We start from the raw sequence: 20,159 nt of genomic DNA, 5'->3' as shown, positions 1-20,159 counted from the left end.
GAGCTGAGAGAAAATGCAGAAAGCCTATATCTCAATCATGCTTGCTCATGGCTTTTTTGATCGAGGCAACCTTCCCTTCAAAGTCAAATGTAAGAAACTTGCTTCTATACTGCATTTTGTTCTCTATAAAGTCTGTTGTGTGCAGGGGGAAAGAGAGAGAGTGTGTGTCTCATTGCATGCATGCATGTTTTAAGAGTTTAGTTTGAAGCTTTAGATTTTTATTTATACCTTTGTTTTTGGATCTTTATTGATTCCCATCCCATTTTCTTGTCCAAAATGGGTATCACCTACTGTGCGTTTAGGTTTTGCGCAGCTGAGATTGAGTCTCTTTACCTCGGTTTAGTTCCACATTGCAGTGCCGATGATTGCACCGTTGCTGTTTACGCTTTTCGTCTTCCACGTGGAAAATAATGGTGCCACCATTCCTCTTTTCTCTTACTCTTCTCTACTGCATCGCGTCTAATCGTACCTAAGATTTAGAGCGCGATATCTCCATCTCCTCATGTAGGAGATGGGCCTCCTCTCTAACCGAGTGAGGGAAGAAGATCTTCAACCAGGCGACCATATTTACTCCTGGCGTTTCGCTTACACCTACGCTCATCATGGTATTCTCCCTGTTCTGGTCGTTTCTCGTCTCTCTCTCTCTCTCTCTCTCTCTCTCTCTCTCTCTCTCTCTCCCTCCACACACACACACACACACACACCCCTTTGGAGAGTACAGGATACAAAAAGGAGCAAGGCTCACGAGTCATATCTGTCAGTTTTGTGAAAGTGGGTGCATAAATGTGGCAAATGTAGATCAACAGACCTTCCAGCTTCATTGAAGCCAAGATACGAAACCGGCACATCCTTCAAGACTTTGAAAAGGCCAAGGTACTGAAAGTAGGGACACCACGTACCCCAGCTGGTAATAATAGCACAAAACATAATAGATATATATGGGTTGTGCTCTTAGCAAGTTGGCATGCTTTTGTTAATATGGATTAATGGAATTTTTATTCTATTTTTATCTTTCTGCAATACGAGATGAGTGGAGAGACCTTTGTGTTTGTATATTGTGTGAAATGGTACAATAAATTGTTTGTATATCGTGGAAGTGACACAAGGAGGAGGTCAAGAAGCTTGGTTTCACTGTATAGAGAGTCGTGGGTGGTGAGTGTCTGCAGGTTCTTTCATGCAAGAGTACATGCCAAGAAGCTGGGTTGTTTTTCTTCTTTTAGAAAGATAAAGGGGGCTTGGAACCCTTTGTATTATGTAATCAAGTTACCGGCCCAAAGTCATTACATCAGCCCATAGGCATACCAAAATAAATGGAAGTGGTAGTGAAAACACCCCTAAAATATTCAGTGACAATAAACCAGAGGGGAAAAACTACCAGTGATACAGGGGTTACAAAATATGGGTGATACATCAAAGTCTAGGGACACGGGAGTAAGGGACGACTGAGAAAGTTGAAACAGAAACAATCCACCCAAATTTTAATGGGGAAGCCGAAAACTCCACCAAAGAATCTCTTGTATGAGACTCCATGTTACATGCTTGGACGCTCCAAGCGAGAAAATCAATAGCAACACACGAATAGAAACTTCAAAACCACTCAACTTTAATAGAGAGAGAGAGAGAGAGAGAGAGAGAGAGAGAGAGAGAGAGAGAGAGAGTCGACATGGCTCGGCATAGTTCCGTGCTCAGAGGTATTGGCCCCAAAGTCTGGTCCTTTCCGGTATTTCTTTATCATTAATCATTGCCAAGTACAACTCCCGAGGGACCTCTGCTCTCAGACTGTGCATCTAGATCCTCTGCAGAGTGAGGCCCTAGGGGCTCTTATAAACTTACAAGGGATGCCAAAAGCAAAGCTCCAAAAGCAATCAGTTTAAAAGCTTCAAACTCAAAAGGTTTAGGCCCAAAAGCCAGCCAACACAAATCATGGAATTCCGTACGGCTGCTACGTCAGCACAGTCAACGCGTTTCCGGGTTTTCGTATGGCTTGCCACGTTAGCTTGTCAACACGATTACTAGGTTTCCGTACAACTGTCCACGTCAACAGTTTGAGTGCCTTTTTTTGTTTATCCTTAGTGTCCCCTGGGCCCCGTCAGAAGGAACCCATAAGTTGGAACATTTATAAAGTCACTTGTTGTGTCCAGTCAGTCATGCCACGTCATTATTTTGTGACATACCCCCCTCTTGAAAGAATTGTAATTGCCCTCGACTACGCCTACAAAAACAGACATAAGCCGTAAACTAATTCAGTAGAGACTGTAAGTACTGAGGCATTAGACGACACAAATCTAGCACTTGCACAAAGACGACAGTCATTGAGTAAAAGTCTGAAAGATGAGCCGAAGAAGAGGCTCAAGACTCCAACCATATGGCTCCTACACCATCTGCCAGTACCCCTAAAAGCTGGACTTGACTATTCAAAACCGGGAAACAAAATAGAGAAACAAGCGGTAAACAGACAACTTGCAAACATACACACACTCGCCCTTAGGCAGACAAGTAAGATCATGCAGATTACACAGACACAAGTAACGAAAATACACAACACAAACAAAAGAAAGGAACCCACAAGCACACAAACATACAAGCAGGCAAACAAAACAAAATATTGGAGGAAGAAACTTTTCTAGAAAGAAGCAAAAAAGTAAGAATCACAGTAGGTTAAAGGACAGCTAGCACGACCTCATTGGGGGGGGGGGGGGGGGAGGGGAGGAGAAGTGTTGCTAGACCACGTGTCATGGGGGCATTTGGCGAGAAAACCTGTCACAAACAGGAGCGCACACGAACATTTAATAGGCTGAAAATAGTTAGAATCTGACAGAGAGGGAGAGGAGGGAGAGGGTCGAGGCAGGATTGGGGACTAGAGGATGGGGCTCACTTCTTAGAGGATGCGGACATAGAGTCTGAGCGCGAGCACCTGCGAGCTCAGTTGTACTTTACTCAAAGATTAATATAAAAATAAATACTGAAAAGGGGCACCAGTATGTGGGGCCAATATCTCTTGGCACGGAACTATGTCGAGCCATGTCGACTTTCTTTTGATCTGTGAATAAGTTTGAAGTGAATCACTGCTGTGTCGCGATAGAATCTCGACTTGGGGTATCCAAGTTTGTTACAGTGGTATCAGAGTACGACCAATTTCTCTTCTACCGGGAAATCCCGATCCCTTATTTTGCGACATTTCTGGATTCCAAAAAGAATCAGTAGACTTCTTCTGCATCCGTTGAGGCGGCAGGAGAACACGCAGAAGATTTAAACGAATTAACAGAAGAAGAGTACGGGCCACCTCGGCCTACTCAGTATGAACTTAAAGAGATGCAACATGAAAGGTGTGGAGCGTTACTTCTTTTGGCCGAGACTCAAGAAGGATATGGACGACTTTGTTCGCAGTTGTTTAGTATGCCAGAAGATCAAGTTTGACAGGCATAAGGCATAGAGATTACTACAACCTTTACTCGTTCCCACCCGCCCTTGGAAAAGTATTGCAATGGTTTTCATTTTTGATATCCCGAAGACACAGAGTGGGCATGATGGCATTTGGACCGTCATCAGCAGATTTAGCAAGCAAGCTCACTTCATTCAAGTAAAGAAAACAGTCAAGCCGGATCATTTAAACCGAGTTTGTTCATTGCACAGATTTTCCGACTACATGGTGTTGGGTTAAAGGCCTAAATAACCCCTTTTTGTACAATTTTATACTTTGCAATATGAACCTAGACACATTTTTTTAAAGTCACTTATAATAAAAGTGGGAAAACCCAAAACTCACTTAATCGAGTTTTCCCAAAAAAACGTGAGCTCTCTTTCTCTCCCTGCTTCAATCCCTAGCGCTTTCTCTCTGTTGTACTCCGTCTCCTGCTTCTTGCCCCAATCTTGCACTACATCGGGACGTGCATCTATCGGTACTTTCTGCTTCGCGCTTTCAACAGGTATCAGAGCCCTAGGGTTTCAAAACAGCCCTGCGCAGTCTGCTGGATAGCGAGTTAAAATTGCTCTCCCGCGATCAATTTCGCTTCCATCGCGATCTTCCGAAGTCGAAAAGGTCACCAAAACAGCCCAAAACAGGCTGTTTTTAGGTCAAAACAGGTGATTTACAGGTTATTACAGGTCAAAACAGCAATATGCAGGTGTACCAAAGTTGTGGGATCACATGTATTGATGTTTGTCGTGACAAATTGAGTGAAAAGCTGAGTGTAGGTGCTTGAAATTTCACTTTTCAGCTGAAATTTCAGATTTGGACAGTTTCATGTAAAGAAATTATGGTCTATCGTATGCAAAGTCTTGTGGTTGCTCCTATTTGCTGAAATTTTCAGTCTATTGCATCTCTCTTGTATACACACTTGTGATTGAATTAAAATGGCTTCTTCCTCTTCCACATCTGACACTAAAAGTTTGATGGAAATCAAACGGTTCGATGGTCAAGGCTTCGACCTCTGGCAAGAAAGCATGCAAGGTATCCTTTTCTTAAAGGATTGTGAAGATGCATTGGAAGAGAATAAGCCGCCAGGTTTGTCTGACGAAGAGTGGACTAGGTTGAATAAGAAGGCTATGGCCTACATCAAAATGGCTATCAATGATGACATTTTGACGGACATCAAGCATTTAAATTTTGGACTCATCTTATACAATATCGCAAAAGCTAAAGTCCAATTATGAAAACACCACGCATGTGAACCAGGTGCATTTGATGCGAAAGTTGGTGAATATGCAGCTTGATGACTAGAAGTCAGCTTCTGAGCATTTGAGTGCTTTTGCAGGTGTGTTGAGTCAGTTGCAGGACAGTGGGCTTCAGCAATTCGATGATAAGCTGAAAGCTATTTTCTTTCTTATGACATTGCTAGATACTTGGGAAACCATTTTCTTTCTTATGACATTGCTAGATACTTGGGAAACCTTGGTTGTCTCCTCGAGCAACAGTCTCACCCTCACGTATGACGGTGTTAGAGGGTCTATTCTCAATGAAGAGATTAGACGCAAGTCTAGTGGGGAAGGTGGTTGTTCTGCCTACAATGCAAGAGGTAGAAATCAAAAGCGTGATGCGAGCAACAGGACTCAAAATAGAAGTAAGAGCAAGACAAAGAGTAAGAGCAAGACAAAGGATAAGGATGTCACTTGTTATCAATGTGGCAGAAAGGGTCACAAGAAACCCGATTGTAGGTATTTCAAGAAAGAGCATGAAAGGAAGAAGAAAACGCAAGATAAGAAGAAGAAAGATGAGAAGAAAGGGGAAAAATCAGCAGGTGATTCCTCCAGGGATGTTGAGAATGCAAATGTATTCTCTAGTGTGGTCATTGAGGAGTTGTCAGACGTTGAGGAAATCTTGGTTGCGGCTTCATGCCCCTCAGATTTGGTGATAGTTAATGCAGAAGACATGCTTATCTCGAAGAAAGATGTCATTAATACATTGCTCAGTGCTAATGATGACCTATCCCAATCGATAGTGGATTCTGGTGCTTCATTCCATGTGACTCCATCTTTGGAGTGTTTTGCTACATATGCTGCAGGCAATTATGGCAAGGTGTACCTTGGTGATAATTTTGCTTGCAATATTGAGGGAATGGGTACTATGCGTTTGGCTCTTAACAATGGTCAAGAGCTTGTGTTGAATGATGTCAGGTTTATACCAGGCATTAAGAAAAGTTTGCTATCTGTTGGCGAGTTAGATGCACATGGTTATACTACCATCTTTGCTGGGGGTTCATGGAAGCTGCTTAAGGGCTCTATGCTTGTTGCAAATGGGTCTAAAAGGGATACTTTGTACTATCTTCGATGCAAAGCTTTGCCTTGCAAGTTTCTTGTTGTTGCTGAAGTTGCTTTACACACGGAATTGTGGCATAAGAGACTTGGCCATATGAGCCAAAAGGGTATTGATGTGCTTTCCTCTCTGAAGAGGGTTGATGTAAAAGGCAAAAACTTGGATTTTTGTAACGATTGTCTTTATGGAAAGCAAAAGAAATCTTCTTATTACTCTGGTGTCTCTCACAAAGCTAATCCTCTTGATCTTATTCACTTCGATGTATGCACTATGCCTGTTAAGTCTTTTGGTGGTGCATTGTATTTTGTTACATTCATTGATGACTGTACTAGGAAAGAATGGGTGCATTTGTTGAAAAGTAAGAGTTAGACTTTTAATGCTTTTAAGAAGTTTCATGCTTTTGTCACTACGCAAAAGAGTACTAAGCTTAAATGTCTCAGATCTGATAATGGAGGAGAGTATGTATCCGCTGAATTTCAGCGTTTTTGTGATGAAAATGGGATTAAAAGGGAGTTGACAGCCCCTTATAATCCGTCTTCTAATGGTGTGGCTGAGAGGTATAATCGTACTTTATGCGAGAGAGTGCGTTGCATGTTGTCCACCGCTAATCTTTTCCAAGAGTTTTGGGGGGAGGCATTGAAAACTGCAGTTCATATTTGCAATCGCTCTCCTAATAGTACGTTGAAAAATGACATTCCAAAGGAGGTTTGGTCTGGTAAACCTGCCTCTTATGATCATTTGAGAATATTTGGCTGCGAAGCTTTTGTTCATGTACGCAATGACTTGAGAAGTCCATTAAAGGAGTCTTCCTAGGTTATGGGGAAGAAGGTGAAATGGGCTATAGAGTGTGGTTACTGTCACAAAGTGATGACGTGGCTACCGATAGCAGAAACCCTAAAATTCTTGCAAACCCTAAATTCTGCCAAAAACCCTAATTTGCAAAAACCCTAATTTTTGCAAACCCTAACCCTAATTTTTTGGCTGAAACCCTAAAGCGGCTGAAATGCCACGTGGCCAGCGTACGGATTTTCGAAAATCGCGGAAGATGCTTTTTCTCCTTTCTAGCGACGCTATTTGTAGGCTTTTTGCTACGTAAGAGAGAATTTGCTTTATTTTTGGCTCTCTAGAGAGAGAGAGATTGCTTTTGAACTGGAAGCTTTTGGGGCTCTGCTTTTGGGCATCCCTTGTAACCTTTAAATACACGGTTTAGGGCTCACTCTGCAGAGCATCTGAACGCAGAGTCTAAGAGTGAAACCCTAACCGCTCTTAGTACTTTGATATTGATTTTTAATACATAAAGAAATACCAAAAGGGGCGGCAGTCTTTGGGGCCAATATCTCTAGGCACAAAACTCCGTCGGGCCAGTGCAAATCTATTGTGATCTGTGAATTGTTTTGAAGTTGTTATGTGGTGCTGTGGTGATTGATTCTTGACTTGGAGTGTCCAAGTCTGTTACAGTGGTATCAGAGCACGGCCGATTTCTCTTCTAGGGGAAATCCGATCCCCAAATTTTTTCCGCGGCACCTATGGCTTCACTCAAGGATCAGTCGACTCCCTCTGCATCTGAAGATGCGGGCAAGGATCACAACGAAGATTCTGGCAGAGAGTATGGCCCCCCTCGGCCTACTCAGGTAGAGTGGCGAGAGATGGAGTGTCGTCAATTGATCGGCGATGCAACAAAGATGATGCTCAATTATGCGAAGGACCCAAAATTTGCAAAGTATATGAGCGAGACTTCTTTTCAGGAAGTGCACGAGCAGTGGCAAAAAACCACTACACCACCCCTGAAACCCACTCTTAAGAAACCTTCTGCTCACAAGAAATATTCAGAGAAGGAATTAGAAAAGGTGGTTGATGCACAAATTGCTCAGCTTTTTGATGCGCAAAGGAAAGCCAAAAAGCACTGCAAAAAGCAGAAGAAAGGCATTGACTTCCTGGGTTATTTGGGTCGTCAGTCGACATTTGACAAAGCAAAGAAACAGAAGAAGCGTGTTCACTTTGAAGGAGTACCCAGTTCTTCTTCTTCTTCCTCTTTTGACAGTTCTTCTAGCTCTTCAGATTCGAGCGAAGAAGACAGAAAAGGTAAAAAGCGAAGCAAGAAACAATGCTTCGGAAAGGGCAAGAAAATGGCAAAGAAGGCTAAATCTTGCCTAGAGACTGACAGTTCTACTGAGGACTCGTCTACAGACAGCTCAGACTCCGATGACGGAAAATTTTATGTGAACAAGAAGAATTTTTATAAAGCCAACCAGTATGACTTTCTGGAAGATAAAAGCAAGAAGGTTCGAGAGTTTAAGGAAGGTGGCCACTCGATCAAATTTGATACTTTTTCAGGATATAGATGCTTCGAAGGCTTTGTCTTTTATACAGCAGTTTGACATTGCTTTCGCTAGAGGACGCTATTCAGAGCACTCCAAGATTCGGAGAGCTGCCTCTTACTTTGAAGGGAATGCTCGCACTTGGTGGTCCACGCTTCTTTCAAACAAGTCTGCGCCAGTTAAATGGCTGAAATTTAAGAAGCTTTTCATTTCTTCTTGGTTGACGCAAGAGTATGAACGAGACATACGAGCTTCTTCGCGGGAGGACGCTACTCAGAGCACTCCAAGATTCGGAGAGCTGCCTCTTACTTTGAAGGGAATGCTCGCACTTTGGTCCACGCTTCTTTTAAACAAGACTGCGCCAGTTAAATGGCTGAAATTTAAGAAGCTTTTCATTTCTTCTTGGTTGACGCAAGAGTATGAACGAGACATACGAGCTGCTTGGAACCATCTTCGAATGACCAAGAAAGATACAATTAATGCTTACTGTGAGAGATTCTGGAGCTCTTTTCTACCCGCCTCTTCATTCAAGAAGATCTCGTTCAGAGAACAGATTGAGCGGTATACCTTGGGTCTACCTACAGAGATCCGAGATCACTGCTTGGAACAAAAGTCAGCTTCTATTCAGGAGTTGATGAGTCATGTGAAGCGGGGCTTTGTCATTCACTCTGGTAGTCTGACCTCCCCACAGATGAGGCCATGACACAACTAGCCGAACAGACATCTGGGAATGAAAGTAGAAAGAAAAAGAGCAACCTAGAGAAAAAGGATGCACGACCCAAGCTTACTCCTCAGGAGCGAGCTCGATTCATCAAGGAGGGGAAGTGCTTTGGATGCGGGGAACACGGACATATCTCCGCAAAGTGTCCTAAAAAGGCACAGAAAGAACAAAATGATAAGGACGATGACAGGCCTGAGAGTTCGAGAGCAGCTGAGGAACGTGGACGAAAAGGCAAGATGAAAACAAGACTGGTTCCAAATTGTGTGGGTACGGATCCTGACACCATGGACGAGAGTACAAAACTTTGTTGAGCTTGTGGCAAAGTGAAAGATCAAGAGGCCCTGATCTTCTTTGATGGAGGAGCCAAGGCCAACTTCATTTCACCAGAATTGGCGGCGCGGCTCGAGATCACTCCCGATCGGATGGGACCACTTGCGGAGGCAGTTCTAGCGGCACCCGGCAAGGACGTAGCCATTACACCTGTCATTGGCAAACTTCGGTTGCATTGTCAAGGGTATTTGGGGCATAAGGACTTCTTCATAATGCCTTTGGAGGGTTGTGATGTTCCCTTAGGGATTCCCTGGTACCACAAGAACAGCGTCGTGGTCGATTATCGGGCGAGAAAAGCAACTTTGACTACAGAGAAGGACAAAACAACTGTACTTGATATTAAACTGAAGGGCGAGTCTGTACCTATTGTATCGGCTTCGGCCATTTCAAAATTAATGAAATCCAGTCTGTTTGTTTACTTGATCTTTATGAAAGAATTGAGCGATAAGGATAGGACAAATATGTCTAAACTTGATAAAGAACGCCAAGATTTTCTCCACACTCACGCCGATTGCTTCTCAGAGGGCCTACTAGGCGAGTTACCACCTGCTCGTCCTGAAGATCATACCATTGATCTGATACCTGGAAGCACACCAACTAACCAGCCACCTTACCGTGTGAGCCGAGCACAGAATGAAGAGATTATGAACCAAGTGAAAGACCTCTTGGAAAAGGGTCTTGTCCACCTTAGTACTTCACCGTATTGCTCTCCAGTGTTGTTGGTTTTGAAGAAAGACGGATCTTGGAGAATGTGCATAGATTATAGAGCTCTCAACAAAATCACCATCAAGAACAGATTTTTGATTCCTAGGATCGATGATATACTCGACAGGTTATAGGGATCCTCGTGCTTTAGCAGGATTGACCAGAAGAGTCGATATCATCAGATCCGAATCACTTCGGGACACGTCTACAAGACAGCCTTTCGGGCTACTTTTGGGTTATTTGAGTTTTTGGTGATGCCTTTTGGCTTAACCAATGCTCCTGCGACACTTAACCGGATGATGGACATGATTTATCGAGAGTACAGGCTATTTGTTGGCACTTTCTTTGACGACATCATTGTTTTCTCCAAGAATGAGGCAGAACACAGAGACCATCTGCTTCAGGTCTTTCAGGCATTACGAGATCACAAGTTAGTGATTAATGCAAAGAAAAGTGAATTTTTCCTACCAAAAATACACTTTTTGGGACACATTGTCTCAGCCTCAGGAGTGCAAATGGATCCGGCCAAGATAGAGACTATACGTGATTGGCCCGATTTGAAGAATGTCCATGAAGTTAGAAGCTTCTTGGGAGTGTGTTCGTACTACAGGCGGTTTATACGAAAGTTTGTAGAGGTTGCTTCCCCTTTGCATATCTTGACACAGAAAGGAGTCCCTTTCTCGTGGGGATCCACAGAGGTGACTGCCTTTCAGACATTGAAAGAGAAATTGACTATAGGATCAGTTTTGACTTTGCCGGATTTGCAGAAGTCATTTTGAAGTATATCGTGATGCTTGTGGTCGTAGTTTGGGTGCGGTCTTAATGCAAGAAGGCCATGTCATTGCTTACGAGAGCCGATTGTTCTCTAGGCCGGAGATGACAGCACAGATTTATGAGAAAGAGCTTTTGGCGGTTATCCATGCTCTTAATCAGTGGCGGCATTACCTACTCGGAGCGGATTTTATTGTCTTTACAGACCATCAGAGTTTGCGCTACTTCTTGTCACAGAAGCAGCTATCGGAAAAGCAGATGCGGTGGGCAAACATCTTGTCACAGTGTCACTTTCAGATTGTCCATATGCAGGGACAGAAGAATGTGGTGGTAGATGCTTTGTCTCGGAAGCCGTTGGTTCTGGCTATTTCCGCGATACATCATAGGAGCTTCGAGGTTATGGTCGACCAGTATGCCATAGATAAAGCTTTTACGGATATTTTCACATGGATACGGGATGGGGAGACAGTAGCAGGATACTCCATTCTGGAAGGCTACTTGATGAGAAAAATCATGTTGTGCGTTACACAGCCGTTGAGGGAAAAGGTTATGACTGAATGCCACTGTCTACCTTTTACGGGTCACCGCGGCATTGCTACCACCATGAAGGGGGTAAAGAGATACTTCTATTGACCGAGACTCAAAAAGGATGTGGAAGAGTTTGTGTGCAGCTGCTTAGTATGCCAGAAGGTCAAGTTTGACAGGCATAAGGCAGAGGGATTGTTACAGCCTTTACCCATACCCACCCGCCCCTAGGAAAGTATTGCAATGGATTTCATTTTTGATCTCCCAAGAACACAAAGTGGTCACGATGGTATCTAGACTGTTATTGACAGATTTAGCAAACAGGCTCATTTCATTTCAGTAAAGAAAACAGTCAAGCCGGATCACTTAGCGAGACTGTTTGTGGCCGAGATCTTCAGATTACATGGCATGCTTGAGACGATTGTCTCCGATAGAGACCCCAGATTTACGAGTTTGTTTTGGAAGGCAATTTGGGAGAACATTGGCACGCGGTTGCAGTTCTCGTCATCGTTCCACCCGCAGACTGATGGGCAATCTAAGATTGCAAATTCACTGGATCTAGATTTATTGAAGTCTTATATCTTAGATTAGAAGACTCAATGGGAAAAGTACCTACCTTTGGTGGAATTTGCTTACAATAATACGATACACTCTTCGACGGGGAAGACGCCATTTGAGATTGTTGAAGGTGCTACGAAGGTTCCACCCTTCCTAAGCACGAAAGATAAGATTTTTGAAGCGGATGAATATACGTGAGATTTGGATACGGCTTTTGCCAAGGTTCGCGAGACTTTGCAGAAGTCTCAAGAACGATAGAAAAAGGCAATGGATCTCCATCGTCGCGACTTGAAATTGAAGGAGGATGATTGGGTGCTCTTACGTTTTGAGAAGGCACGCCTAAGAAAAAAAAAGGGAAAGGAGAGACTTTTTTCAAAGCTTAGTATGCGATACTACGGACCTTTCCAGATCACTGAAAAGATAAATGATGTCTCCTTCCGATTGAAACTGCCAGATACTTGGAGGATTCACAATGCATTCCATGTGAGTCTCTTGAAACCTTTTAAGGGTGATGTGCCTGATGATGGGGAGTCTGATGAGCAACCCGAAGTGGAAGAAAACGAGGAGATCCTTGTTCTCGAACAGATTTTGGCACATAAGAATACAAAGAATAAAGGTAAAGTCCGAAGGCGGTTCTTGGTTAAGTTCAAGAACTATCCTGCATTGGATGCGAAGTGGATGGAGGAGGAGGACCTAGCAGATGCCAGATACTCCTCAGATTGTGAAACTTTACCTCGATGCTTTTGGTTTAGCATAGTCTACTCCAAACAGAACCCAGAATTCAGCTTGGCGGGAGATCTGGTGCAGTGGGATGCACAAGAGGGGAGTCACTCCGCTCCTTTGTCGACAAATGCCTTGATTTAGATACTAGAGTCATTGATGTCTCTTTGAGCTTCACGGATACTGAAAGCTGACAGTATTCTGCTGTATGACTTTATGAAATGGAATTCCTCATTATGATATTGATTTGTTCTTGACTTCTTTTAAGTGCAGGAACTGATAGACAAAATGATTGTAGCATTTTGGTCTGATTGATCTCGAATAGACATGGTTGCAATAGTGGTTAGTCAATCGGACATCGATGAGGTCCCGATTGGACCTAGATGTGATTGCTAGCTACATTGCCGATAAATCATGGTCTAAGATCCGAATGAATGTTGAATGTCATGTGATGTCTAGTGATGTCCTGTGATGTCCTGTGATGTGACTGTCGATTTGGTAATGTGCTAGATGTGTGTTCCTAGTACGTAGGTACTAACAGTTAGTGTCTGCTAAGACAGTTTATGGCTTCTGTCGGTTTTGCAGGCGTAATCGCGGTCGATTACAATGCTTTCAAGAGGGTGGTATGTAACAAAGTGATGGCGTGGCTACCGACAGCAGAAACCCTGATTTCTGCTAGAAACCCTAAAATTTTTGCAAACCCTAAATTCTGCCAAAAACCCTAATTTGCAGAAACCCTAATTTTTGGAGACCCTAACCCTAATTTTCAGGCTGAAAAATGCCACGTGGTTAGCGTACGGATTTTCGAAAATCGCGGAAGATGCTTTTTCTCCTTTCTAGCGACGCTATTTGCAGGCTTTTTGCTACGCAAGAGAGAATTTGCTTTATTTTTGGCTCTCTAGAGAGAGATAGAGATTGCTTTTGAATTGGAAGCTTGTGGGGCTCTGCTTTTGGGCATCCCTTGTAACCTTTAAATACACGGTTTAGGGCTCACTCTGCAGAGCATCTGGACGCAGAGTCTGAGAGTGAAACCCTAACCTCTCTTTGTACTTTAACATTGATTTTAATACATAAAGAAATACTGAAAGGGGCGGCAGTCTTTGGGGCCAATATCTCTAGGCATGGAACTCCGTCGGGCCAGTGTAAATCTATTGTGATCTGTGAATTGTTTTGAAGTGGTTATTTGGTGCTGTGGTGATTGATTCTTGACTTGGAGTGTCCAAGTCTGTTACAGTTACCATAGTTTAGAAAGGTAATACGCAGCCGAGATGTAGTGTTCAATGAGGCAAAATTACTTAAGAATGCTACAAAATCTGATGCTGACAAGAAAACAGTCAGATTTCACCTCCCATACCACCCATTGATGTTGAAAAAGAGCCTCATGATGCATTACCGCAAGCTGAAATTGATAATCAGCCAGTTAACCTTGAGCCAGAAGAGGTAGGACATGAATTTGATGCTCTTATTGAGGATGGACAGCCACCTGAATTGGCTGAAAATGATTTTCAGCAGCATGATAGAGCTGAAAATGAGTTGCCTTATGATGTAGAACCGTTGCCTGAGAATGTAGATCATTGGGTACGTAGGTCAACTCGTTTGAGAAGGCAACCGCAGAGATTTAACCCCTCTTTGGATCATGTAATGTTGACAGATGAGGGTGAACCTCTTACATATAAAGAGGCCAAATCATGTGAGTCAAATAGTAAGTGGGAGCTTGCGATGCAAGAGGAAATGAAATCCTTGTATGCAAATGATACTTGGGATCTTGTGTCATTGCCTAAAGGGAGAAAGGCTCTTCCTAACAAATGGGTATACAAGATTAAGATAGTGGATGAAAAACCCAAGTACAAGGCAAGATTGGTTGCAGAAGAATATGCACAGAAAGAAGGAATTGATTTTTAAGAAATCTTTTCTCCTGTTGTAAAGCTTACAACTTTACGTGTCCTTTTTGCTCTCGTTGCGGTGCTTGATTTGGAATTGAATCAAATGGATGTAAAGACAAGGTTTTTGCATGGTGACATTGAAGAGGACATATACATGAAACAGCCTGAAGGTTTTGTAGTTCCTACACGCGAGGAACTTGTACGCAAACTGAAAAGGGCTCTGTATGGTTTGAGACAATCATCACGACAGTGGTATAAGAAGTTTGACACTTTTATGCTGTCTCAAGGCTTTAAACGCAGCCATGCAGATCATTGTTTGTATACCAAAAGAGATGAAGATAGTAGTCCCATCATACTTGTTCTCTATGTCGATGACATGCTGCTTGCCGGGAAACATAAGACTAGTCTTGATGCTCTGAAACTAAGCTAAATTTAGCATTTGCTATGAAGGATTTGGGTGATGCAGAGCATATTTTGGGCATGCGTATTAAAAGAGATAGAAAGTTGAAATTGTTGTTTTTATCTCAAGAAAGGTACTTGGTATGCCTACTCATACACCCGTGTTGGGTTGTGATAGCTAGAGTGTCGTCTATTTAGCCAAAAATGCCATGTTTCATGCGCGTACCAAACACATAGATGTGCGGTACCACTTCATACGACAGGTATTGGAGGATGATCTAGTCACCTTGACTAAGATCCATACATAGGATAACCCTGTAGATGTTCTCACTAAGAGTCTTGCTAAGGCTTAACATGAGCATTGTATACAGCTGGTAGGAGTTGGTTAACTTAAAAGGCGTCATTTATGCCTTTAAGTGGGAGGTTGTTGGGTTAAAGGCTTAAATAACCTCTTTTTGTACAATTTTATACTTTGTCTAGGTTCATATTGAACCTTAAACCTAGAAATATTTTTAAAGTCACTTATAATAAAAGTGGGAAAACCCAAAACTCACTTATTGAGTTTTCCCCAAAAACGTGAGCTCTCTCTCTCTCTCCCTGCTTCGATCCCTAGCGCTTCCTCTCTACTGCACTCTGCCTCCTGCTTCTTGCCCCAATCCTGCACAACATCACGACGCGCACCTACCAGTACCTTCTGCTTTGCACTTTCACATGGCATGCCTGAGACAATAGTCTCCGATAGAGATCCCCGATTCACGAGTTTGTTTTGGAGGGCTATTTGGGAGAACATTGGCACACGGTTAGAGTTCTCATTATCATTCCACCTGCAGACAGATGGGCAATCTGACCACAAGACTCGATGAGAATTTTTTTTGCCCTCGGTGGAATTTGCCTACAATAACACAATTCACTCTTCGACGGGGAAGGCGCCATTTGAGATCATTGAAGGTGCTGTGAAGGTTCCACTCTTAGCACTACGGATAAGATTTTTGAAGCCGACCAGTACACGAGGGACTTGGACACTGCTTTTGCCAAGGTCCGGGAGGCTTTAGCAAAATCTCAAGAAAATGGTCCAAAAGCTGGCAGCGCAAATCATGGAATTCTGTACAGTTGCCACATCATTAGTCAGGGCAAAACGCAGAGCGTCCGTACAGTTGCCTTTGCATTTACTGGCCCAAAAAGAAGTCCCTTTTATGTGGGTACCGATAGAGGTGAATGCTTTTCATATTTTGAAAGAAAAATTGACTACTGGACCAGTGTTGGCTTTGCCAGATTTGCAAAAGCCGTTCGAAGTTTATTGTGATGCTTGTGGTCGTAGTCTGGGAGCAGTCTTGATGCAAGAAGGCCATGTGATTGCTTATGAAAGTAGGATGTTTTCACGGCAGAATTGGTAACACAGATATATGAGAAAGAGCTATTGGCAGTGATTCATGCTCTTACACAGTGGCAACAATATTTACTCAGAGCCAATTTCACAGTTTTTACAAATCATCAGAGTCTACGATACTTCTTGTCACAGAAGCAACTTTTGGAAAAGCAGATGCGATGGGTTAACATCTTGTCATAGTTTCACTTCCAGATTGTCCATGTTTAGGGACATAAAAATTTAGTGGCAGATGCATTGTCTCGGAAGCCCTTAGTTTTGGCTATTTCCGCGATTCATCACAGAAGCTTCAAGGATATGGTTGACGAGTACACCACCGATCTTGACTTTGCGTACATTTTTACTCGGATACAGAATGGGGAGACAGTTTCAGGGTATTCCATACGAGATGGCTACTTTTTGATGAGGAAAACGATGTTCTGTGTTACACAGCCTTTGAGGGAAAGGTCTTGACAGAGTGCCATTGCCCACCTTTGTCCATGTTCAGGGACATAAAAATTTAGTGGCAGATGCATTGTCTCGGAAGCCCTTAGTTTTGGCTATTTCTGCGATTCATCACAGAAGCTTCAAGGATATGGTTGACGAGTACACCACCGATCTTGACTTTGCCTACATTTTTACTCGGATACAGAATGGGGAGACAGTTTCAGGGTATTCCATACGAGATGGCTACTTTTTGATGAGGAAAACGATGTTCTGTGTTACACAGCCTTTGAGGGAAAGGTCTTGACAGAGTGCCATTGCCCACCTTTTATGGGTCATCGCGGCATAGATACCACCTTGAAGGTGTGGAGCGTTACTTCTATTGGCCGAGACTCAGAAAGGATGTGGAAGACTTTGTTCGCAGTTGTTTAGTATGCCAAAAGGTCAAGTTCGACATGCATAAGGTGTCAAAAGACAGGCACCACGTGCCAATAGAAAAGTACAGACTGAACAGACTCTTAGCACTTCAATAATAGCTGAACTGAGAGAGAGAGAGAGACGACGCGCAACACGGAGTGACGGAATTCCACCTCAGAGAGTGTTGGCCTTAAACCTTGGCGCCCCTTCGGTATTTCTTTATTGCATCAACAGAGTACAAGCCATTACTCCAGACTTTGCACCTTCTCCAGGAAGCATGCCCGAGATGTCACGTGCACATCTAACCCTATGTGTACGTGGACAAGCTACTTCATGACATGGGTTCAGTTCAGTTCAGTCAGTTAGAATAGGAAGTGATGTGGCACTTTTGTGAGTCTGTTCGCAGACCGTGCATGTCCAGGCACTTAGATTAGATGCATATCCTCTGGTTGCACACATCATGATCATCAGATTACAGTCAGAACTCATCAGGAGCATTTTTACAATGCTTAGATCTATTTTCCCTATTTTTGACATTTTTCACTAATTATTTTTAAGTGACTTTTGTTTGGAACTGGGTAGGGCTAGTATATAAAGAAATCTAGCGCTAGCACTTTCAGGCAGAAGAGGCAGCAGAAACATCTGTTCAACAGGCACCTTCTCAGCAAGACTCACCCCCATCAGCAAACCTAGCGTTTTTGCATTTGCAAGGCCTAGCGTTTTTCACCCAGATCAGCCCTAGCGATTTGGATTGCAGATCAGCCTCAGCAGCAGCAAGACAGCAAAAACCCCTAGTGTTTTTGCATCAAGAAGACAGATTCAGCCCTAGCGTTTTTGGATCAGGCAGCAACCTCAGCGTTTTGCAGATTCATCGCGACAAGACCTCAAGAGAGACCAGCGTTTTCAGTTTTCAGCAGTCAGACATCGCAGTGGGACCCTCGAACCTCGCAGATCTCACCTTCCCGCAGCAGATCCTCGCCGCACAGTCAAGTCCAGTTTGACCTTGTTTGGCTTCTTTACATTGCTACTTTTCTGTGATTACGATGTCATCTCTCCACACCTATCGCAATAAGGGCGTACCTGGTGGCGCGACATAACAGAGAAGCCTATGACGTGGGCTCCTGATGATCTACAAATATGTCTTTATGGGTGAGAGCATTGATTGTTATGAAGAGTTTGACCTTGTTTGGCTTCTTTATGTTGCTACTTTTCTGTGATTACGATGTCATCTCTCCACACCTATCGCCAATACTGTCCAGTAGTTTCAGTTGTGCATATTCCATGAGAGAGTTTTCGTGCAAGTTCTACTGCCATTGGAATTGAGAGGGAGCCTGGTAGCTGTGTGGTAAACTGGTGATGGCTACAGAATTCAGGTCCATGTCTGCCATGCACATTTGTCCGTTACGGCTGTTTTATTCTTCTCATCTTTGAGAACCAGTATCTTGGATTTTGAGGTGTGATACCTGAGCAATGGCTGCCTAGAATAAGGATACCCAAGTCTGTTAGAATAGATCTTTCAAAGTGTGTCGAAGCAGTTCTTCCTGATTCTTTAAGAATAGCTAATTCAGCAAGTTGCAACCTTGCTGAATTAGAATCTGCAAAGTGGGTGAGTTTCTTTACGGACATATTCAACAAAATTTTGCATTTGAATGAGACTGCTGTGCGTGTGCAGGCATTTATGTCGGGGATGATTCTGTGATCCACTTTACAAGAGGCCAGGGTGAAGAAACGGGAACTGGAACTTGCTTGGACAAAATATTTTCAAGCTCCTTATCTCCATCACAGACGTCGAGCCCATGCACAAAATGTGGAGTAAATAAAGGGAGAAATGGAGTTGTGTTGACATGCCTGGAGTGCTTCCTAAGTGGGCAGCCACTATATAGGTTTCAATACAATGAAAATGCACTCATTTTTCTTGCAAAAGCGCGGGGAGGAATGTGCACCCTGGCCATGTCGGATACGCCAGAGACAGTTCTGCACCGCTCACGCTACCTTCTGGCAAATGGATTTGGGTGCTACCATATTTTTCACAACAACTGTGAAGACTTTGCAGTGTACTGCAGGACGGGTCTTCTTGTTATCGAAAGGAGATCGATTGGAAGAAGCGGGCAAGCGATATCATTTCTTGGGGCACCTCTGGCAGCTGTGTTCTCCTCACCTTTAAGGTTTTTAGTCACGCAATCGTGGGGCTGCATTGTAGTGAGTGTAGGAATGTATTGCTTAAGCAGGTATGCTGCAGATGTTGGTGTGCGGAAAGATGTCGCAAAGATAGCTGTGGAAGATCTGGTAATAAGGCTGGGGCCTTCATCGCAGATTCTACAAGCAGACACTCAGTCAGATGTAGCGAACCCAAGTGGGTCGGAGAATGGGGCGTGCCTTGGAGAATGATTGGGTGGCAGACAAGATAGCATACTCTTACTAGCAGCTATTTGCATTGTACATAATAAGCCCTTTCATACAATGTGCATTTGTCGATGCTGCAAGTAGAATCTTTCTCATCAGCAGTCATTACATTATGAGGGTTCTCATTCCTGCATTGTTGCATGCTTAACACCAACTTTCTAAAAGCCCAGTGCATCTTGGATTTTAGAGCTTCAAGTGCTACTTAAAAGCTGGGGTGATTTTTGACGGGCATCCTTACCCTTCAAATTTGTAGGCTTTTATTATTATTTGGCATTTTACTGTAATTTTTGCAGGGTAGCTCACATTTTCACCCCTAAAAAAAGGGTAATATGGTAAAATGCCTGTCAAAAAGCAACCCCTGCTTTTCCATCCATGTGATGTCCCTGCCACAATTTTAAATTTTCTTTTCTTTTTCGAAGGTGTGTTAAGAGTATTTGAGCCTGTGTTTGAGATATGCAATCCTGTTAGATTGTCATTTTCTTTTCGTCCACTTACGAGGTTTTAAAATCATTATTTTGGGGTGATTTTAAAATCAGGACAATGCAAACTTTTTATATTCGTTAGAATATAAACTCTTTCTTTCCATTGTGTTCACCATTAGATTATGGTTTCAAAATTTTTCAAAAAAATGGTAAAGACGAGGTGCTGGTAAGCACTTTTGATTGGTAAGGTCCCAGACGAAGTCCATTGTGGTTGATTGTTTTGAATTTGATCAATTTAATTCCTTCACAATCCACCAATGTACCCCATTAGTTCTTTGCTAGTTACCTTTTCTGGTAAAACATGCCTTACACGCATACAAGTTTTTGAATGTCATTTTTTAGTTTGTGAATGGGTCCACTCCCACTCC

General features: G+C 43.1%; 1 protein-coding gene across 2 annotated transcripts; it reads left to right on the top strand.

Moving 5' to 3' along the window:
- Window positions 1-319: 319 nt before the first annotated feature.
- On the top strand, window positions 320-19,664 carry LOC147452545 (protein LEAD-SENSITIVE 1-like). Of its 2 annotated transcripts, XM_086518194.1 has the most exons (3): window positions 320-605; window positions 18,579-19,071; window positions 19,146-19,664. In XM_086518194.1, exons 1-3 carry the CDS (start codon window positions 512-514, stop codon window positions 19,312-19,314), a joined length of 756 nt encoding a protein of 251 aa, XP_086374320.1. In that variant the 5' UTR covers window positions 320-511; the 3' UTR covers window positions 19,315-19,664. The 2 variants fall into 2 exon arrangements, with proteins under 2 accessions (XP_086374320.1, XP_086374319.1); XM_086518193.1 differs by having other exon boundaries at window positions 330-605; window positions 18,579-19,664.
- Window positions 19,665-20,159: the final 495 nt, after the last annotated feature.

This window comes from Adiantum capillus-veneris, chromosome 8 (genome assembly GCF_014529385.1).
Source record: "Adiantum capillus-veneris isolate H3 chromosome 8, ASM1452938v2, whole genome shotgun sequence".
NCBI lineage: Eukaryota > Viridiplantae > Streptophyta > Polypodiopsida > Polypodiales > Pteridaceae > Adiantum > Adiantum capillus-veneris.
Note: the sequence above shows the minus strand (reverse complement) of the source record. Positions and strands in the feature narration are given on the sequence as shown.

Excerpts from the sequence above, each read along its gene's own strand:
- LOC147452545 (XM_086518193.1), top strand. The coding sequence starts at position 512 with ATGGGCCTCCTCTCTAACCGAGTGAGGGAAGAAGATCTTCAACCAGGC. Across the intron at positions 606-18,578 it reads TTACACCTACGCTCATCATG|GCATTTATGTCGGGGATGAT; the intron begins GTATTCTCCCTG and ends GTGCGTGTGCAG.